This window comes from Perca flavescens, chromosome 19 (genome assembly GCF_004354835.1).
Source record: "Perca flavescens isolate YP-PL-M2 chromosome 19, PFLA_1.0, whole genome shotgun sequence".
In the NCBI taxonomy this organism is placed as follows: Eukaryota; Metazoa; Chordata; class Actinopteri; order Perciformes; family Percidae; genus Perca; species Perca flavescens.
The window spans coordinates 23,298,251-23,315,379 of NC_041349.1; the positions used below are offsets into that span (position 1 = coordinate 23,298,251).

A 17,129-nucleotide genomic window follows, 5' to 3' on the forward strand; every position below is an offset into this window, starting at 1 on the left:
GGGTGAAATTATGTATCAAACCTCTCCTTGCTGGACCTTGCTTTGAGGGAGGTCTGGCTTGCTAGGTTAAAATTACACTGGCCCACAGCAGGAGAAAAAAATAGAGTGAGAGTAAAGAGGGAGAAAAGCGAGGGACAAAAATTTATTTAAAAAGACACAGAGATGCATGAAAGTGAGATGAGGTGAATGCTTCAAATGTAGAGATAAAAAGGGAAGCACAGATTGATTTAGAAGATCAATGATTTCCTGGGTGAAAATTGTGTTATATGAAAAACCAATTCATCCATAAAACAACCAAATCTCTGTCCCTGCCTTCCCTTTGCCATATTTCTGAGGTTTCATCTCCAGTGTGTGATTGTGTTGACAAAATGGGCCTGCACATATGTGAATGTTGGAAACAACTTAATTCCAACATCCCATATTTCCAACGTTAGAGGTTCTGCCTCAGTAATGGGACACACACACACACACACACACACACACACACACAATCCATTTAACGCCTATTTCCAGCAGCCATCGGCAAAGCAAGGAAATCAAGCACCCGGCCACCGTTTGAAGTTGTATCAGCTACACTTGTTCCTATCACCATGCTATCACTCCATCCACTCCTCCTTTTTATCCCTCACTAACCCCTCTCTACCTCACTTATCTCCCTTACGCCCCAGAGATCCTTGGCCTCTTTGCTCTTCCTTACCTCTCCCCCCTCACACGTCGCCACTCACGTGCTCACTCTCTCTTAATTATCCGTCTTCGCTCCCCGGACTGGCCCAGAGTTGCTCGAGGCACCAAGAGCTTCGCTTCCCTTCGTCATATCAGCATACTTTTATCTCCTCCTCTTCCTCCATCTCTCCTTCTCTTCCCCCAAACCTTCATCTGTGGTTAAGACGTACTCAGATTCTTTACAAGTAAAAGTCTGCATTCAAAATTGGACTCAAGTGAAAGTAAAAAAGTATTATAACAAAAATGTAGTGACAGTAAAATCATTCAATATGCATAATGGCCCCTTACAGAGTGTTTAATTAGGGGTGTCAAACGCATTTTCACTAAGGGCCACACAGGAAAGGAGAATCACATCAAGGGCCAGACGTGTGTAGTTCATTGACATGCATACATCGAAAAAAAGTAAAATATCTGACTGTATGCTGCATGCTGCTTTTTTCGTCATTTTTGTTGCGTTTTCGGACTTTTGTGGCTTTCTAAGACATTTTTGTGATTATTTTTGTTAATTAATTTGTTGTTTTTCCCCCCATTCTTTTCGACTTTTGTCACACGTCGGTCGACATAAAGCCCTGAAAAGCCACCAAAGAGTTCCTTAGCCATCATAGAGTTTAAGCAAATCAAGCAAACACAATTACATTTTTTTTTACGTTTCACAGCCTGAATATGCAATCTCTCTGGTTCTGGGGGAATTTCTGAGTCTCAAAGTCGTCAAATCTGAGTCTCGCGTAATAACGGTCTGAAAACAGTTTCCTGTCTGTTTGGTTTGGCAAACAAAAAGGGGGCCAAAATGTATTGCGAACCTACATTGAAACGCGGGCTGAATCAAAGACTGCTAGGGGCCGGGTTCGGCCCGCAGGCCTGGAGTTTGACACGTGTGCACTAAAGGATAAAGCTGCCGTCTGTATGCTTCCAATGGCTGCGCCTAACATTTCTTTGAGACAACAATACGGCATTTGCAGCCACTTCACTAGTTGACTGTGTGCAGAGGAATTTCCAATTCACTCGCATTTTTTTATTTTTTTCATTTTTCACACAACTAATTTTGTGCAAAACCACATATGCCATTGTTTATTATTGAACCCTTTATTGAATTTTGTTTCCCCATTGTGCACAGATTCTGTGTGAAGACCAAAACAAACCATGCTTTGGTCTGCTTCTTAATACTTAACGATTTTCCTACATTGTTTTTGGCACTCAAGCCCAAGCCAATTTGGTCCAGCTGCAGATATACATCTTTAAAAACTGGTCCAAATGTTTAAAATGCTCAGTAATTTTTATTTTTGAAAAAAGGCTCAGTAATTTCCTTAAACAGAAAACAGCAGGCATGTAGCAAATGTTACTGAAACGGGAGTAAATACTGTATTTATTGCCTCCACCAAGAAGGTTATGTTTTCGGGTTGGTTTGTCTGTCTGTTTGTTTGTTGGCTGGTTTGCCTGTGAGCAGGATTAAGGAAAAACTACTGGCCTGATTTTCCTGAAACTTGGTGGAAGCGTTCAGCCTGGGCCAAGGAATTCTGGAGGGGATCCAATTCACAGGGTAGAAATACATATTACTGTTCACTTTTGTTAACATTGGAAGATGTGGCATTCGTGCTCGCCTGATCTATTCCCTTTTCTCTTCGTTGTCACACAAACACTGGAAGCTCTGAGCAATCAAATACAACACGTCTTCTTTGTAGCGTGCATGTTGTTTCCACATTACGACTTAAAGCTCATGAACAACGACCTTCGAAATCGCGAAATGGGCCCATCCGAGGAGTACGTGAATGCCCCATAGGCCTTGGCGGAGGTCTGCGCTATCAGAGTGTCATTCTAGTTGGGAACTATTTCCAGCTGCAAATTAATACGCATTTGATGCGCTGGTGGGTAACAACAGGAGAAGGACAGTGTATGTGGGACTGATTTAAAAGAAATTCCAAGTCCCCTTTGTAATGGAGGAACATTTCACTCAGTGCAATGCTGTGTTTATAATAGTTTTTGGACAACAATTGAGGTCTATGGTACAGAGGAATAAACTAGATCAGGCTTTGTCTACGGGCAGAACACAAGGAGTTTATGTTGGTTTTGGTGTTTTTATGAGATTTGTTGTTAATTATTCATTTTGTACGCAACATCTCCAGGTGTTAAATAAATGGAGTTAAAAGTACACTATAATAATATAAATTGGCATACAATTCAGAAGTACCTCAAAACTGTACTTGATTACTTTTGATTATTTACTTGGTTCCTTTCTATTACTGCCCTCCATTATTGGTACTCCTTTACCCCTTTTTCAGTCTACCCTCCTCTTCTCTTTTCTCATCCTCCCCTCCTCTGTCTCCAATACCTCATCTCTCCTCATCTTCCCTATTCCTCCTCCTACAGGATTCCATCTCTCCCCCCCCTCTCATGCGCGCGCTCTCTCTCTCTCTCTCTCTCTCTCTCCTGCTTCCTCTCGCTCCCTCTCTCTCTGCCCATTGCTTGCCACTGCCGAAGCCAAATCACAGTCCTCTCTTCTGCTCCGCGTCGGGAATCACACACTCTTCTCCCCCAGATAAGGACAAAGAAAGCCAAAAGAATCAAGGAAAGAGGATAAAATGGATAAATGAAGTGACTGGGTGGAGGCAAAACAAACTGGAGAAAACCTTCCTGAAGGAGAGACATTTCTAAAAATACAAGGCAGCTTACCCTGCATTTTGCTTTTTTCTCTCTCTCTCTCTCTCTCCCTTCTTTTTCGCAGTGTCCCTTCCTTCATTCAGTACCTGTTCTCTGGGATTAACATGACTTAAAATTCAATCAGCCCTGACGGAAGAGCGACAGAGGAGGCAGACAGAGCGCTGCAGCTGTCGAGACCGAGTTAGGGGACGACCAGCGATAGGAGAGAGAGAGAGGGGGGGGGGATAGACAGTGCAAGATAGAGATAGAGAGGAGAGAGAGAGATGGGTGTTTTTCCACAGAGCTGAGATAGAGAGAGAACCACGGAAACCGGGAGATGCGATTGTTCCAGAAGTCACGGTGGAATGATCGTGAAAACAAGGTTAGTAATTCCACCTTTTCATTTAGTGGAGGGCAAAACAGGGGAAACAAGACATGTTGGGTAAGGAAGAAAAAAACTAGAGGAAGACTAAACAAATGGATAAAAGGACACAAAGTAGCTGTATTGTGCTTTGAAAGTAGCAAAGTGAACATCGGAGGTGGAGAAGCAGATAAACAGGAATGAAAAGAAGAACAAAAAATGAGAGATTTTCAGTTGAATTCGGGAAGAAAAAACAAATCTGGCAGAGAGGCTGCATATGTGTAGCAGCTGCACTAATGTACATATGCACACTCTGAGGAACACACTCACAAAGAAACACACACAAACACAGAGTGAGTGCACAGCTTTAGAGCAAGATAATGAGATTGTCTTCTTAAAGGTGTTGGCTTTTGGAGTTTGATTGACAGGCTAGCGAGTGGGAGGGAGGGAAGGGGCAGACTTTAGAACTGTCTGACATTCATGGCGCTGATCAATAGCCCAGTTGTTTCATTAGACTGTGTGTGTGTGTGTGTGTGTGTGTGTGTGTGTGTGTGTGTGTGTGTGTGTGTGACTGGAAGAGAGAGTGGAATGCAGAGGCTGTGTGCGCTTGCAGGAAAGCATGGTGGTGGTGGTGGTGGTGTTGTGTTAAAGCATGTGTGAACGTGCTGCATGATTGTGTGTTTGCATGGTGCTCATGAGAGGGTGTGTGAGCAAGAAGAAGCTAATGCCGCCTCCTGAGAGATGTTAAGAAGGTCTCACAACTATTGATTCTATCTGACAGACAGGTGAGAGGCAGGGGGGGGGGGGGGGGGGAGACAGAGAAGAAAAGAAAAAAAATGAGGGGTGGCAAGGTGGGGAATTTAAAGAAGCTGTATGGGGAGGAGGCTATGATCAACATCAGCAGTCGTGGAAAGGGGGACGGATGTAGATAGCTGGGGGGGAGAGAGAAGGTCAGATGGGTGGAAGAGAAAAAGGGGGCAGAAAAGTGATAATGGACTCAATCTAATGTTTGTGTGATGGAAGGAGGCATTAATGGAACACATGTGCAGTGCACACAGTTCATTCTCTTCACACTCTCCATCTTTCTCCTCTGTTGCAGGTTTTTAGCCATTCCTGCAGCTTACTCTCAAACCTCCCTCTCTGCACCTAACTCCAAGGTCATCAATGAACAACTAACTCAAAGTGGAAGAACAAACACGGATCACACCGCGTAGAGTGCAGAAAGCCCCAGTGACACACTCTGGAAATCACCCCCCAGGAAGTGAGGGATGAGAGAAAAAGAGGGGGGGGAAATTGAATGTGTGAAAGAATGAAGCAATAGGAGAGAAAGCCAGATGAAATAATAAGAAGACATTGGGCTGTATATGAGTGAGTGGAAGTGGAGTGGAAGAGAAAGGGGGGGAGAGGAGGAAGAGGGTGAGGAGGGGAGGTGAAGATCGCCGCCAACTCCAGGATTCCTATTCTCTGCCAATTGAACTGCTCCGCATATAGAGAGAAGTTGAATATAGCCATGAGGGAATCATATCAAAACGCCATAAATAGGATTTCAAGCAAAGTGGATTTGTGATTTCTTTTCAAACTGAGATCTCTCTTTTGGAATATCACACCAGGATTGAGCAAGTAATTCGGGATTTTTCAGGTTTTCTTCATCTATAGAAGCCTAAGAGGATATTGTGGGATCGGAATTTCTGCAACTCTCTGGTTTTCTGATACTGACCTACATCCGCCTCCTTTTGATGTGTGTGGGGGCGTGTGTGTGTGAAGGGGAGTAGGACAGGTTGCAGCACAAACACACAATCCCCCAACCCCACCCCCCGCATCCCTCCCGCTGGCCCAACACAAGGAGAAACACCTGGGGCGAGATCTGTACTAAACACTCACACACAAAAACACACACACACAAACCTGGATAACATGTGGAGCTGATTCGGATTATAGAGCCGCACAGACGGAAAAGGTAACGATGATGCAGTTTCAAACACACACACACACACACAGAGTTGGCATATATTGGCCCGGTAAAGTTGAATCTATGTTTGCATGGTTAGCTCTCTTGTGCTGAATCATTGAGCACATCAATGCAGTGAACACCAGCTCTCACTGGACTGGAACTCCGTGTTCCCTCTCACACACACAGGCCTATAAATATTGAACAGAAATGCATTCATAACAACAGAAACATGTCAAATGGCAAATGTCAGCCAGAGAATGAATGAATGAATGACACACACACACACACACACACACACACACACACACACACACACACACACACACACACACACACACACACACACACACACACACACACACACACACACACACACACACACACACACACACACACACACACACACACAGCTGTCCTGTATCAGATTACTCAGTAGGTGCGTTTTAGCTTGGCTTTCATCACCACGCCTTTATGTAATCTCACCTGGTGTGTCGCGTGTGTGTGTCTATGTGTGTATCATGGTAAGTGTGTGGATGCAGGGCTGAGAGTGCTTGTGTGGCGGCAGCAGCAGCGGCAGCGGCACAGAACAGTTCCAACCTCCCTTCGTTTGAGGCTTTTTACGTAAGCCGTGTCTGAGCACGCACACACACATACACAGATTTGGCACACTTGACACAGGAGATCAGACTTACTGAGTGGATATATGGGAGGATAAGAGGGCGATGAGAAAGAAATGGAGACGGGAGGAGAGGGAAAGTGCAAGAGAGGGAGGAGAAAATGAGACGGATAGAGGAGAAGGGGAGGGAGGGGTGACACACGACATAGTGATGGGCCCGGAGGGCTGAGAGAGGTCAGATTAAAAGGATTGCAGTAAGAAGAGGAGAAGTGAGAAGCTGTGATCGGCTTCTTCAAGTGACAAGGAAGAAGAGACAGATGAATGGAAGAAACAGGAAAAAAATTTACTAAAGTAGGAAAGAAAGGGTGAACTGATGAAGAGAAAGAGAGAGGAATCACAAGGAGACAGATTTAGAGAAATGGAGGGACAAAGAGGATCAGAGGATGATATAATAGAAACGACAGTTTGAAGAGCTGAAAGAAGAAATGACATTGAGAAGAAAACAAAAGATGAATAGATTGATTATTAAGTGAGATAAACAGAATTTTAAGAAGTCTGCAATGACGAGTGACAAGATAATTAAAAAAAAAGGTTAAAAAGAGCCACATTCAGGCTAAAATGACAAATGAATGGCGATTTACCTTAGGGAGATAAAAATAGAAGGATAGATGAGGAAGAGATAATTAGAAATGACAGATGGCCATCATTATCTAGCCTTCTACTGTTACACCATTGGCTACAATTAGTCTTACATGACCCCAAAACGTCTGTAAAAGATCACTAATACCAGTAATGAGCTATTTAGAGATACAACTACAAGGGGAATTTGGTGTACCATGGGGCTTTTCCATGTAATAGACGTGCCAATTATGAGGCACAACTTGGGGGGGAAAAGTGAAATTCTACCTTAGAGGAACATTCATTACCCTGGAAACAAAAGAGACCCGTCTTAAAAACAGTACACCACATGTGAAACTATTTTTATGAACAATACGTGTGTCAAATAACAGACAGGGCTCATTACTTGCTCCGTTGATCTTTTACAGCAGTTTTGACTTGCTTTGAACTGGGGCAGTGGTTCACAAAGAGTGTCACAAAGAGGCCTTTTGATATCCATTAACCAAATCATAATTCTATAATTGGATTTGCTCTCCTGCTAGTGGTAGTCTTAGGAATACAGAGCAGGTAAGTGTCATATGGTTCAAAAAGGGAAATAAAGGCGGAACAAAACAACATTCTCTAAATGATCTTGTTTATGCTCTGTGTGGCTCACCACGGGGGTCTGTCATTCTGAGACTACAGTTAGGGAGATGCAGGAACAGATGGGATGCTCACTGTTCAAAGTCAGAGGCTGCCAACATGAGCAGACTGGCAAGTGAATGAAGGACTAGAGAGAAAAAAAAAAGGGCAGGCAATGGATCACTTATTGAAAGAGAGTAAAATAAATTGCAGATCAATGAATTGACAGTTTGCTAGTCCCAATCCCCCCTGCACTGTTGCTACGCCTTGTCAAGCTTTCCATTCTCTCACAGCACATATGCAGTTCACAGTGAGCCAATTAACCATCAAAATTCTTAGTTCTTTAAATAACTGCTCCTTGATTTCTGACAGAAGGAGACAAATCAGGCTTCTCATTTCTAGCTGTCACTGGCAGAATTTATCAGCTGCTGCTAGCGAACTTATTACTGTAAACTAACGTTAGCTCCTTGAGTTGGTTGACATCTCTCTCCAGCTGACTTTTTAAATGTTCCTAGCTGGACAAGCAAGACTCGAGAACCATTTATATGCATATATTCATTTATAGAGAGGTTGTCTCTCAACTCCATTCTCACAGCTCGAGTTGCTAATCGGACCCGGCGCACATAAGTAGAAGTCTGACCCTGTTGCACGGATATCCACTGTATATTTGCCTTTGCCCCCCATTTTTAAATGCAGTTATTCTAGTCCATTCTTTACACTCTTGCTTTTGTATTTTTGAAAAGATTAAAAAAAGAAACCCGATCCAAACGTCGTAACTTCCTGCCTGGTGTTATCCCGTAATTGTCAGGGAAAGACGGTCCTTTGATAATAGGACACTTTGATTTTCTGTCTCTCAGCTAAATATCTAAAATCCTTCAGACTTCATCAAACTCACTAATGAAATAAGTTACAATCAAAAATGTTTATTTCCCACATACTAGAGGACAATGCACACAGCTTCAACATAGAGAGGAAGCCAAAGCTTGACAGACCTAGTTACGGTTGCTAAGATATGATTGGCCATTAGCTGTTCGAGGGAAGGGTTTTGGGAACGGTCAATTAAGGAATAAAAAGTCAAAAGGAAGAAGATGAAAGGGACAGACTGATGAAGTGTTAAAAAAATAGTGACCCACCAAATACCAAGAGCAATAGCTGCAGGGATTAAGGACAATTACTAGAAACGGAGGAAGACAGACACATGGAAAGACATCAAAGACGATGATAAATGATAGATGCAGGATGTCACACACCGTTCTGATTTAACAAGCTTTCAATCAAGGCGAGCAGTGGAAGATTCGGAAAAAAAACTGAAACAAGGGAGAAGCGGTCAATGTCAGGAAGGCAGCACTTGATGGATGAATAGATGAGAAATGGTGGAGAGAGAGAGAAGTGAAAGGCTGGGCTGTTATGGAAGAGAGGGAGGATCAAAGGGTGAGACGTCAGCCTGCTGTCAACAGCTAAGGAAGCAAATGGTAGATGATGGACAGAGAGGTATGGGACGATAGTGTGATGAAAGAGGAGTAATTACAAGACTGGCTGTTTAAGATAGGGAGGAACACTCAAGAGGATGGAGAGAGACTGAGTAGTGAAGAATGAAAAGCAGAGTGATGACACTTGAGAGGTGGATGATAAGAGAGGGGTGGGGATAAGGGAATAGAGGAATAACAATGTCGGAAAAAAGAAAACTACACTAATAAAGCACTGGCACACTGAGGGCGAGGAAAAGAGAGATGGATGGATGAATGAATGAATGGAATGAAACTGTAATGTGACTGAATGTTAAAAGGATGAGAAAATGATGAAAGGAGAGATAAAGAGTTGTCACAGACAGGAGTAGTGACTAAGAGGTGGAAGCGACAAGCAAACACGTAGTACAGAAGTATGGAAAGATGAAGGGATGAGAGGATGAGTAATTAAACTGTTGACAGTCTGTTTAGTCACAGCATGTGCCTGATGAGCGGAACAAACTGTAACCACGGCAACCGCTGGAGACAGACGGAGGGATGGTTTTGGGAGAGAGATGTAGGGAAGGGAGTTAGAGATGGGGGAGCGCCAAGTACCAAGAGCGAGTGAGTGAGGTGACTGGGGGGGGGATTAGAGGAATGGAGAGTGGGACAAGTGGGAAATGTGGGATGAAAGAGAGAATGATGAAGAAACGAGGAATGAGACGAGAGATGCAGGTGGAGGTATCTGCAGGTTTAGGAAATACCAATAACCGACAATGATTTAAAGACCCGTGAGCCCTTGCAGGGAATTTCACACGTCAGGATTAGGAAGTTACCCACATATCTGTAAAAGATTATTCCATGCTCTTGGTAATACCGATATAAATCTACAAAAACTAGTTTGAATATTTGTTTTAGAATTGCTATTCAGCTAAGCAGACTGAGAATTGCTAAGAAAAAGTATTTTGAAAGTTATCTGGCTAATTTGCTAATCCTGCTTTGTGAAAAAAAGGAAAAGAAAAGAAAAACTCTGGAAATGGAGAGGTAAAAGAGGGCACGTATCTACACACATACACAAAACTTTGACGGAGGAGCAGATGGGTGGCATTTATCACACTGAGGCTGCAACTATGATTAGCTTCATTATTAATTGATCAGTTGATGTTTTCTGAGTCAATAAAATGTCAGAAAATCATGAGTCCGTTACCTTGTCAGTTCCACACTGACAGGTAAAATGGGTTAAGTAATCTGCCAGTCCACTAACTGACATTATGGTACTATTACTCCTCTACGATCGATTGATTTTATGATTTTTAAGGAGAGGAGACGTTGGACAAGTGTATATAAAACCTTTAACAGTGAGTTTCTGAACATTTGACTGTTCAATCCATCAGTTTACAAAGATGGTTTGTAATGCATGTTGGCCTCTTTCCCACAGCTGCATACTAGCATCCAAATCAACGCTTGTGTAAGTCTGCAAACGTGCAGGTGTTCGTCAGCATTCCACCTATGCTCAACAGATGCAGCAGGTTGTAGATGCTCAAGTGAATCAGGATGCAGAGTACAGCGTGGGTGAGGACTGTCAGAAGAAAATCCTTCTTGTACTTAGTCGGCAACACGTACGGTATAGTCGAAGTCTGACAGCGAAGCTCGGAGCATTCCTGCCTCTATCAGCACTGCTAAGCATTAGAATATGAGATGCAGTAATAAAACTCAAAAGAAAGGTGGGGGGGACCTCTTTTGGTGAGTTACAATGCAGTTTGTGATTCATTATGGCTGAAAGTTGCCTCTGCGATCAAACATGCCTGGCAAAAACAGGCCTCAACCAAGTTATCATTGGGAATTATTTTGATCCCCACGCCACCTCTTATCCCTAGCCTGGCCTCCATCCCTCCGTTTCATAGTAGGGGGTGAGATAGAGGGATAAAAAAAAAGCAATACACAAAATAAAAAAGAACAGACAGAAAAATGAAGAAATACATGACTGTAGATATAGAGTGTGTGAGTGTGTGAGTGAGTGAGTGTGTGTGTGTGTGTGTGTGTGTGTGTGTGTGTGTGTGTGTGTGTGTGTGTCATTAATCAATACATCCATCACTGTGAGTCAAAGGCCTGGCTGGCATGTCATTGACCCACTGCGCTGGATGCAGAGTGCTGATTGGGTAATTGTTCTCTTGCTCAGGATTTCCCCTTAGAAAGCTAGGAGCCCTGCTGAATCATCAAACTACCACTTGCACATACATACACGCTCTCACGCACACACACATGCGCACACACACACACTTTTTGTCACGCCGCTTACTGTCGAGCCAGCCAATCAGGGCCCATGTAACTGACGCCGCAGGGTTTCTGATTGGGCGGGAGATGTTGACAGCTCAGAAGTGCTGTGTTTATGTGTCGCTTGTTCAACCGGTGTTTGTGGTGGATTGCAGTTTTTTTGTTGATTAGCCTCAGCTCTGTAAACATACACAGGTGCACGCAAGCACTCTGAAAATATGGCAGGGTGGCCGGAAAAGGCTGATATGGGAGAATGAAAAGGGGCAAAAATGCAATTGAGAGACTGGAAGGAGATGAGAGCATAGATAAATGAGAAACACAAGGATAGAAAGAAATGATGTAGGGACAGAAAGGCTGAGCGAGAAAGACACAGAGAGTGGAAGATCAAGAAGGGATGAGAGGGATAGAAGGGATGAACAGAGCAGGAGAGGCACAGAGAAAACTGCACGTGCATTATTTTCAGGGTGAGTGGCAGGTCAGTTGTTTTGCAACACTTGTGATAATGTGTATCACGCAAAGGGAAATTTGTGGGTGTAAGCAGAACTGTAAGTGTGTGCAAGTTTGAGAGTGAGAATGTGCAGTTGTGTGGAGAAAATCAGGATTAGAAACTGAAGGAGTTTAAATTAAAGAGTTTCTCTAGGGTGACCTGTCGATGACTGCAAGCACCAATGCGCATAACCACCCCCCTTCACATACAACTGACACAAATCCTAAAGCATCAAACTGCATAAGAATATATAATGAGACTAGACTCAAATAGATAAGATGCTTCATACTGCAAGTGTTTGGAATTAGGCTCAAAACCACAGGCTATGTCACTATCACATTTAACAAGACGGGAACATAATTACAAAATTTAAGCAGCATTCATTTTACAATCAGACACAGTTTAAAACATGCTGATGCAGACAGTGGGACAGACTCCAATCTCTTACAGGTGGGATTGACATGAATGGGATCAAGTCCATAGTGGTTTCCTTTGAAGTCTGACTAGAGTAGTCCACACAAATCCGTAATAACCTGCTATAATAATGCTGTAATAACCTCTCCCATCTCGTGAGGGAAATGTCAAGCTCCCTAGCTGCTACCGTAGTCTCGCATAGCCAGATCTATCTCCACAGCGCTGTGGAGTAGGGTCTGGCTACACCACAGATAAATTCTAGGTTAGGAAGAAGAAGAACAAAAACGCTCTGGGTTGTTTGCATATCTTTAAACCAATCCCAATTGTCTTGGGCGTCGCTAAATTCCAGATGCAGAGATGGCGTCTTTGTAAAATGGTCTTGGGAAGCAACGTGTTTTGGTGGAACATTTGCACCCCACCGAAGAAAACGCCCCATAAAATATTAAGAGCAATTGAGTGCTGATTGGCGCGGAGCTTTACAGCAGCCTGCTGCGGCTGAAAATGGTGCAAAACAACGAGCTGAAACTCGCTATAAAAGCACTAAAAAGCCAAGGGGAGCTACAGATTCAGGCGATAACTACAAGCATTTTCATTTGATACATTGTTGTAAAAACACAGATTATAGTTGCTTTAAAAAGAAACGCTTGCGTCTATATAGAGGAATCCAATCCAAATTCCACATCGCATTCAGCACCAATATGGAATCGGCATCAAAAGATGAGCATGTGGCAAACACAAAGACTGTCAGCTATTAATTATAGGTTTTATCAGCCCCCATCTTAAACCATGTTAGTGTGCAATTTAATCAGATTCAACTGGTCTATTGCCATCTGGAGTAAGGGAGCATCAAAACAGAGCAGTATTGAGCCGCCTCTCTGGCACCAATATGACCACCAATGAAAAATGACTCCCCTCCAAGTAAAAAGGCAGTGTAACAGTGCTGCCAGAGCTTTTTCAGCACTTTATGTCCCTCATTTGCTTAGCTGTTCCTGTCATTTTGGCTGCTCAACTGTATCCATCTGTAAGACAGTTATAGATGTGTAAGATGAAACTACTGCTACAGTTTACAGAAGGACTTTCAAAACAGATAATGCTGAGATACAACTTTGCAGTAGGAGTGACACTGGCATTACAAGGTAAATAACCTTGATGCCCACCAGCCTGCACCAGTATACTTCAATAAATATGGACAAATGCTCATCTTAAAGCAGGTAAAGACTAGAGAGTGGATACTTACAAATTCAAATGAGAGATTCATAGCAGATCATGTGAAGACCGCTCCCTGGCACGATCCGAGCCAGTGAAGTGCCAAAGAAAATCATTGTCACCTCCGCTGTTTGCCAATTCAATTTACCTCCCAGAAAATTTGATCCCCAAGCTACGCAGTCATGCAGGCTTTCCAAAGGGAGGAAACTAAATTACAAAACCTCAGCAAGGAGTGGGAGATTGGCTGCCACAGATATAACACAACACTGTTGTAGACATTGCTGAGAAAAGTTTCTGAGTTGAGATGGCGGAACATGATTCGGAGATGCAAAAGCCTAGTTTATTTTCTTAGCAGTTAGATGGGGTTTCAAGTCTTTTTTTTTTTTAAATCATATTTTAGCTTCATAATGATGATAATAACTATTTAGCGACCAGTTAAATATCCCATATCAACTCATGACAATGCAACAGCAAGATAAATTAAACAGAGCATGCAACTGCTCACTTGGTCACCATTGGTACAGATATTTTTTGCAAGAAAATCGATTAACTACTCAACAGCACTTCTACGTTACTCTGCTCTATTGCATCAGTGCCCTCCAAGTCTCCACATAATTTGAAACAAGTGGTGGGGTATCAGGGGGTACAAAACCACCAACTATGGGGGCAAAGATGTGAGCTGTGGCATCAAGCACAACATTTGGCAGCACTCATAAGGCAGACGAGAGCAAGGCCTGCTTAATGCTATGGTCCACTGCTTGAGATTTTCTTGTCCACCATTGCACAAGTCTTCACGGTTCACCAATTCACAGCCTGTAGTAAATCAGAGCAGTGTGTTAACTCTGCCTCCTGGTTTTTCTGAATACTTCTTGCAATCTTGCATTTCTACACACCAGAGAGAGGAGGTCTGGCACTCTTAAACAGGCCACACTTCAAAAGGTAACGTTGGTTTCTCAACTTTCTGGACTTTTGAAAAATCGATTTTCAACAAAGCTTTCCAAGTTCATAAAGACTAGATGTGAAGTGTGGCAGCCTTTAAAAAGCTGAACTTTAAAGCCTCCACCAATATTGTTATTATTATTATTATGCATTTACTCAAAACTCAGAGTGGCTTACGGCCTCTGAAGTGTTGCCATGTTAAAAGATTATAGATACTTTTAAGTACTTCTTACTTAAGATAAGGTGCTGTAGCCAAAACCGCTCTGCAACAATTTCACTCAGCTTCAAAATAAACGCTCATGTCTCCAAAAGTCAATATTCTGGACGTAAGGAGCAAACGTTTGATTTTCAGAGTGAAGAAAATCACCAAAACTGGAATTTTTACAGCCGCTGTACGAGAGCTGTGAAATGTGCATCAGCGAGACCAAAACAAGGTCTTTTATATAAGCATTTAATTCCTAAACTGATGCAGGGGTGGAATTTTTCCAAAGGTGTAAAAAACAAAAACATTTTAAAAAATCTGACTGTGCAATGTTCCAGGAATAGAAACAATTATCAAAAGCTTCCAAATAGGATGGATTCCAACAGGATTTAGTCAGAGAGGACGGTGCATACAGATGGGTATACACATGCTGAGACACTGCGTACACACGCATGCTCACACACACACACACACACACACACACACACACACACAAACAGACTGTTTTTCTCTCTCAAAAAACAACACAGAGGTTTGGAAGGAATTAGTTGAGTGGAGTATTTCAGAAGAACTGTATTATTTTGGGAGCCATGCTGCGAGGAGACTGCAGTGTTTTATTTTAAAGACAATACACTTCAGTTCTTTTCTCCAATTTCCCATTTCTCTTCTTTCACTCCTCCCATTTACCTCAGGGGTTCTGTCAGCTTTTTTCATCAGTACCCCATGTCTGTACGTGTACAGATGGGAAAAGAACACCACATCACGCACTTAATGACATTTGCAGATTTTCTGAGAAGCACACACTCGACCAAAAGACTAGGATTACATGCTGCCTGGGTCTAAAAGCTACTGATCTTCATACATCTCCACGAGGGCCACGGAGGAACATCTATGGCACAGCTTCTCATTATGACACTCAGAACTCTTCATTTCTGACCTCTGATAAGAGTTTAATGTTAAAAACATTTTTAGACCATTATGATGGCCAAATTGTGGCAGTAAAGTTTCAACATTGTGTTAAATATCCCCAGCCATTGCTTTACAAGGTAACTGTCACTCCTGACCTGTGCCCTCCTTTCCTCCTCCTCTCATCCTTTACCTCATCAGCTTGTCACTTCCATTCTTCAGCCATCGCCTCCCTCTCACTGCTGTCTTCCTGCATCTCCCACCACCATGATGGGTGATGCCTTGCTAACTCACTTTTAACACAGCTCTCCCTTTCCCTAATCAAATCCACTCTCCCCTCCCTCATCCCTCTCTCCGACAGTGATGGATGGCGGCCTTCACCAGTTTATCGCCTTTACATATTTCTCTGCCCATCCGCTTAACGGCACACATTCATACACAGCGACTCTTCATCCCTCTCTTTCCATCTTCCTTCTGTTGCACTCACTCTCAGCTCTTCGCACTGGGTTTCATTTCTCTACAATTTTACACTACCCCTCCTCTTCCACACACAGACACCCCCTCCACCATCTTGTGCACTCTTCACCCATTTTCTTCTCATTTTGTCTCTCCCTGTCACTGCATTTCATGCAGTTAGCCACTTTCTGCGTCCCTCTGTCCGTTTCCATATCTGGTGTACCCCTCTCTCCGTGCTTTCTATACTCTGGGTGGCTAAAGAGGACAGGATACGACAGAGGACTGATGAGTGGGCTTACAGTACACACGACTGCCGCACGAAGAGGCTATGTGGGCGTTCTTTTGTTTCTTGCTTAGAGAGAGAGAGAGTGTGTATGTGTTGGCCTCCCTATAGTTATGATTGTGTGGGAAGACTGTTTTGGTATGCTCGCGGTTGTTTCTGTATGCAAGCGCTCACCTAATATCAAGGGCCTGGATTATGAGTAAGAGTGCATGCTTGGAAGCCTTCGCGTGATTGAAAGAATTCAACTCTATATTCGATCCCTGCATTTGTGTCAGTAGAGCTGGTGTGTATTTTTTCAGATCGGACAAAGCAGCAGAGCTCACGTCAGCAAAATGTACTGGTAGTCAAATAACATTGTCAAGCTCAACATTTCATTCATTCCCACCTCTGACTTTCCACACCCAGTAGTCAAACATTAGTCTTGCATGGCGAGACCCTCCTCCACAGTGCTGCGGAGGAGGGTCTGGCTAGTCCACACAGCATTCCGGATTGGGAGAAAAACGTGCTCTGGTTTATTGGCATTTCTTTAAACCAATCACAATCGTCTTGGGTGGTGCTAAGCACAGAGCCGAGCCACGGTGCCGCTGCAAAATAGACTCGAGAAGGAACTTGTTTTGGTGGAACGTGTACGTTCAAAAGTTATTTTAGTTGTGCAACAGAAAAGTCAGATTGGACAGATAGTCTAGCTAGCTGTCTGGATTTACCCTGCAGAGATCCGAGGAGCAGTTAACTGTAGTCCTCATAAATCCAGCGGAGTTTAAAATTCCAACAAAAGAAAGCCCAAGGTAACGGATATCTGGCATAAATAAGTGAAATCTGGCAGAATTTCCATCGGCAACGGAGCAATCCCGGAAGTGAAACATCGTGGATATAGACTACTCAAACATTAACCACGTCACACGATGCTGTGGTGACTAGCTGGCAGCAATTTTGACTGAAGCCTTGTGGTGTACCTATCCACACTCCCAATCAGATCTGTGGATTACTGTGCTT

At 43.2% G+C, this 17,129-nt stretch overlaps 2 protein-coding genes across 3 annotated transcripts in view; one reads left to right on the forward strand and one right to left on the reverse strand.

Moving 5' to 3' along the window:
* pcxb (pyruvate carboxylase b) overlaps positions 1–17,129 on the reverse strand; it is a 327,945-nt gene that overhangs the window by 89,120 nt on the left and 221,696 nt on the right. The window lies entirely within an intron of this gene.
* LOC114546089 (leucine-rich repeat and fibronectin type-III domain-containing protein 2) overlaps positions 9,627–17,129 on the forward strand; it is a 34,851-nt gene continuing 27,348 nt past the window's right edge. The window contains exons 1-2 of the mRNA XM_028564754.1: positions 9,627–9,710; positions 10,490–10,541. Of these exons, the coding sequence (XP_028420555.1) occupies positions 9,627–9,710; positions 10,490–10,541 (136 nt within the window). The remainder of the gene's footprint in view (positions 9,711–10,489; positions 10,542–17,129) is intronic.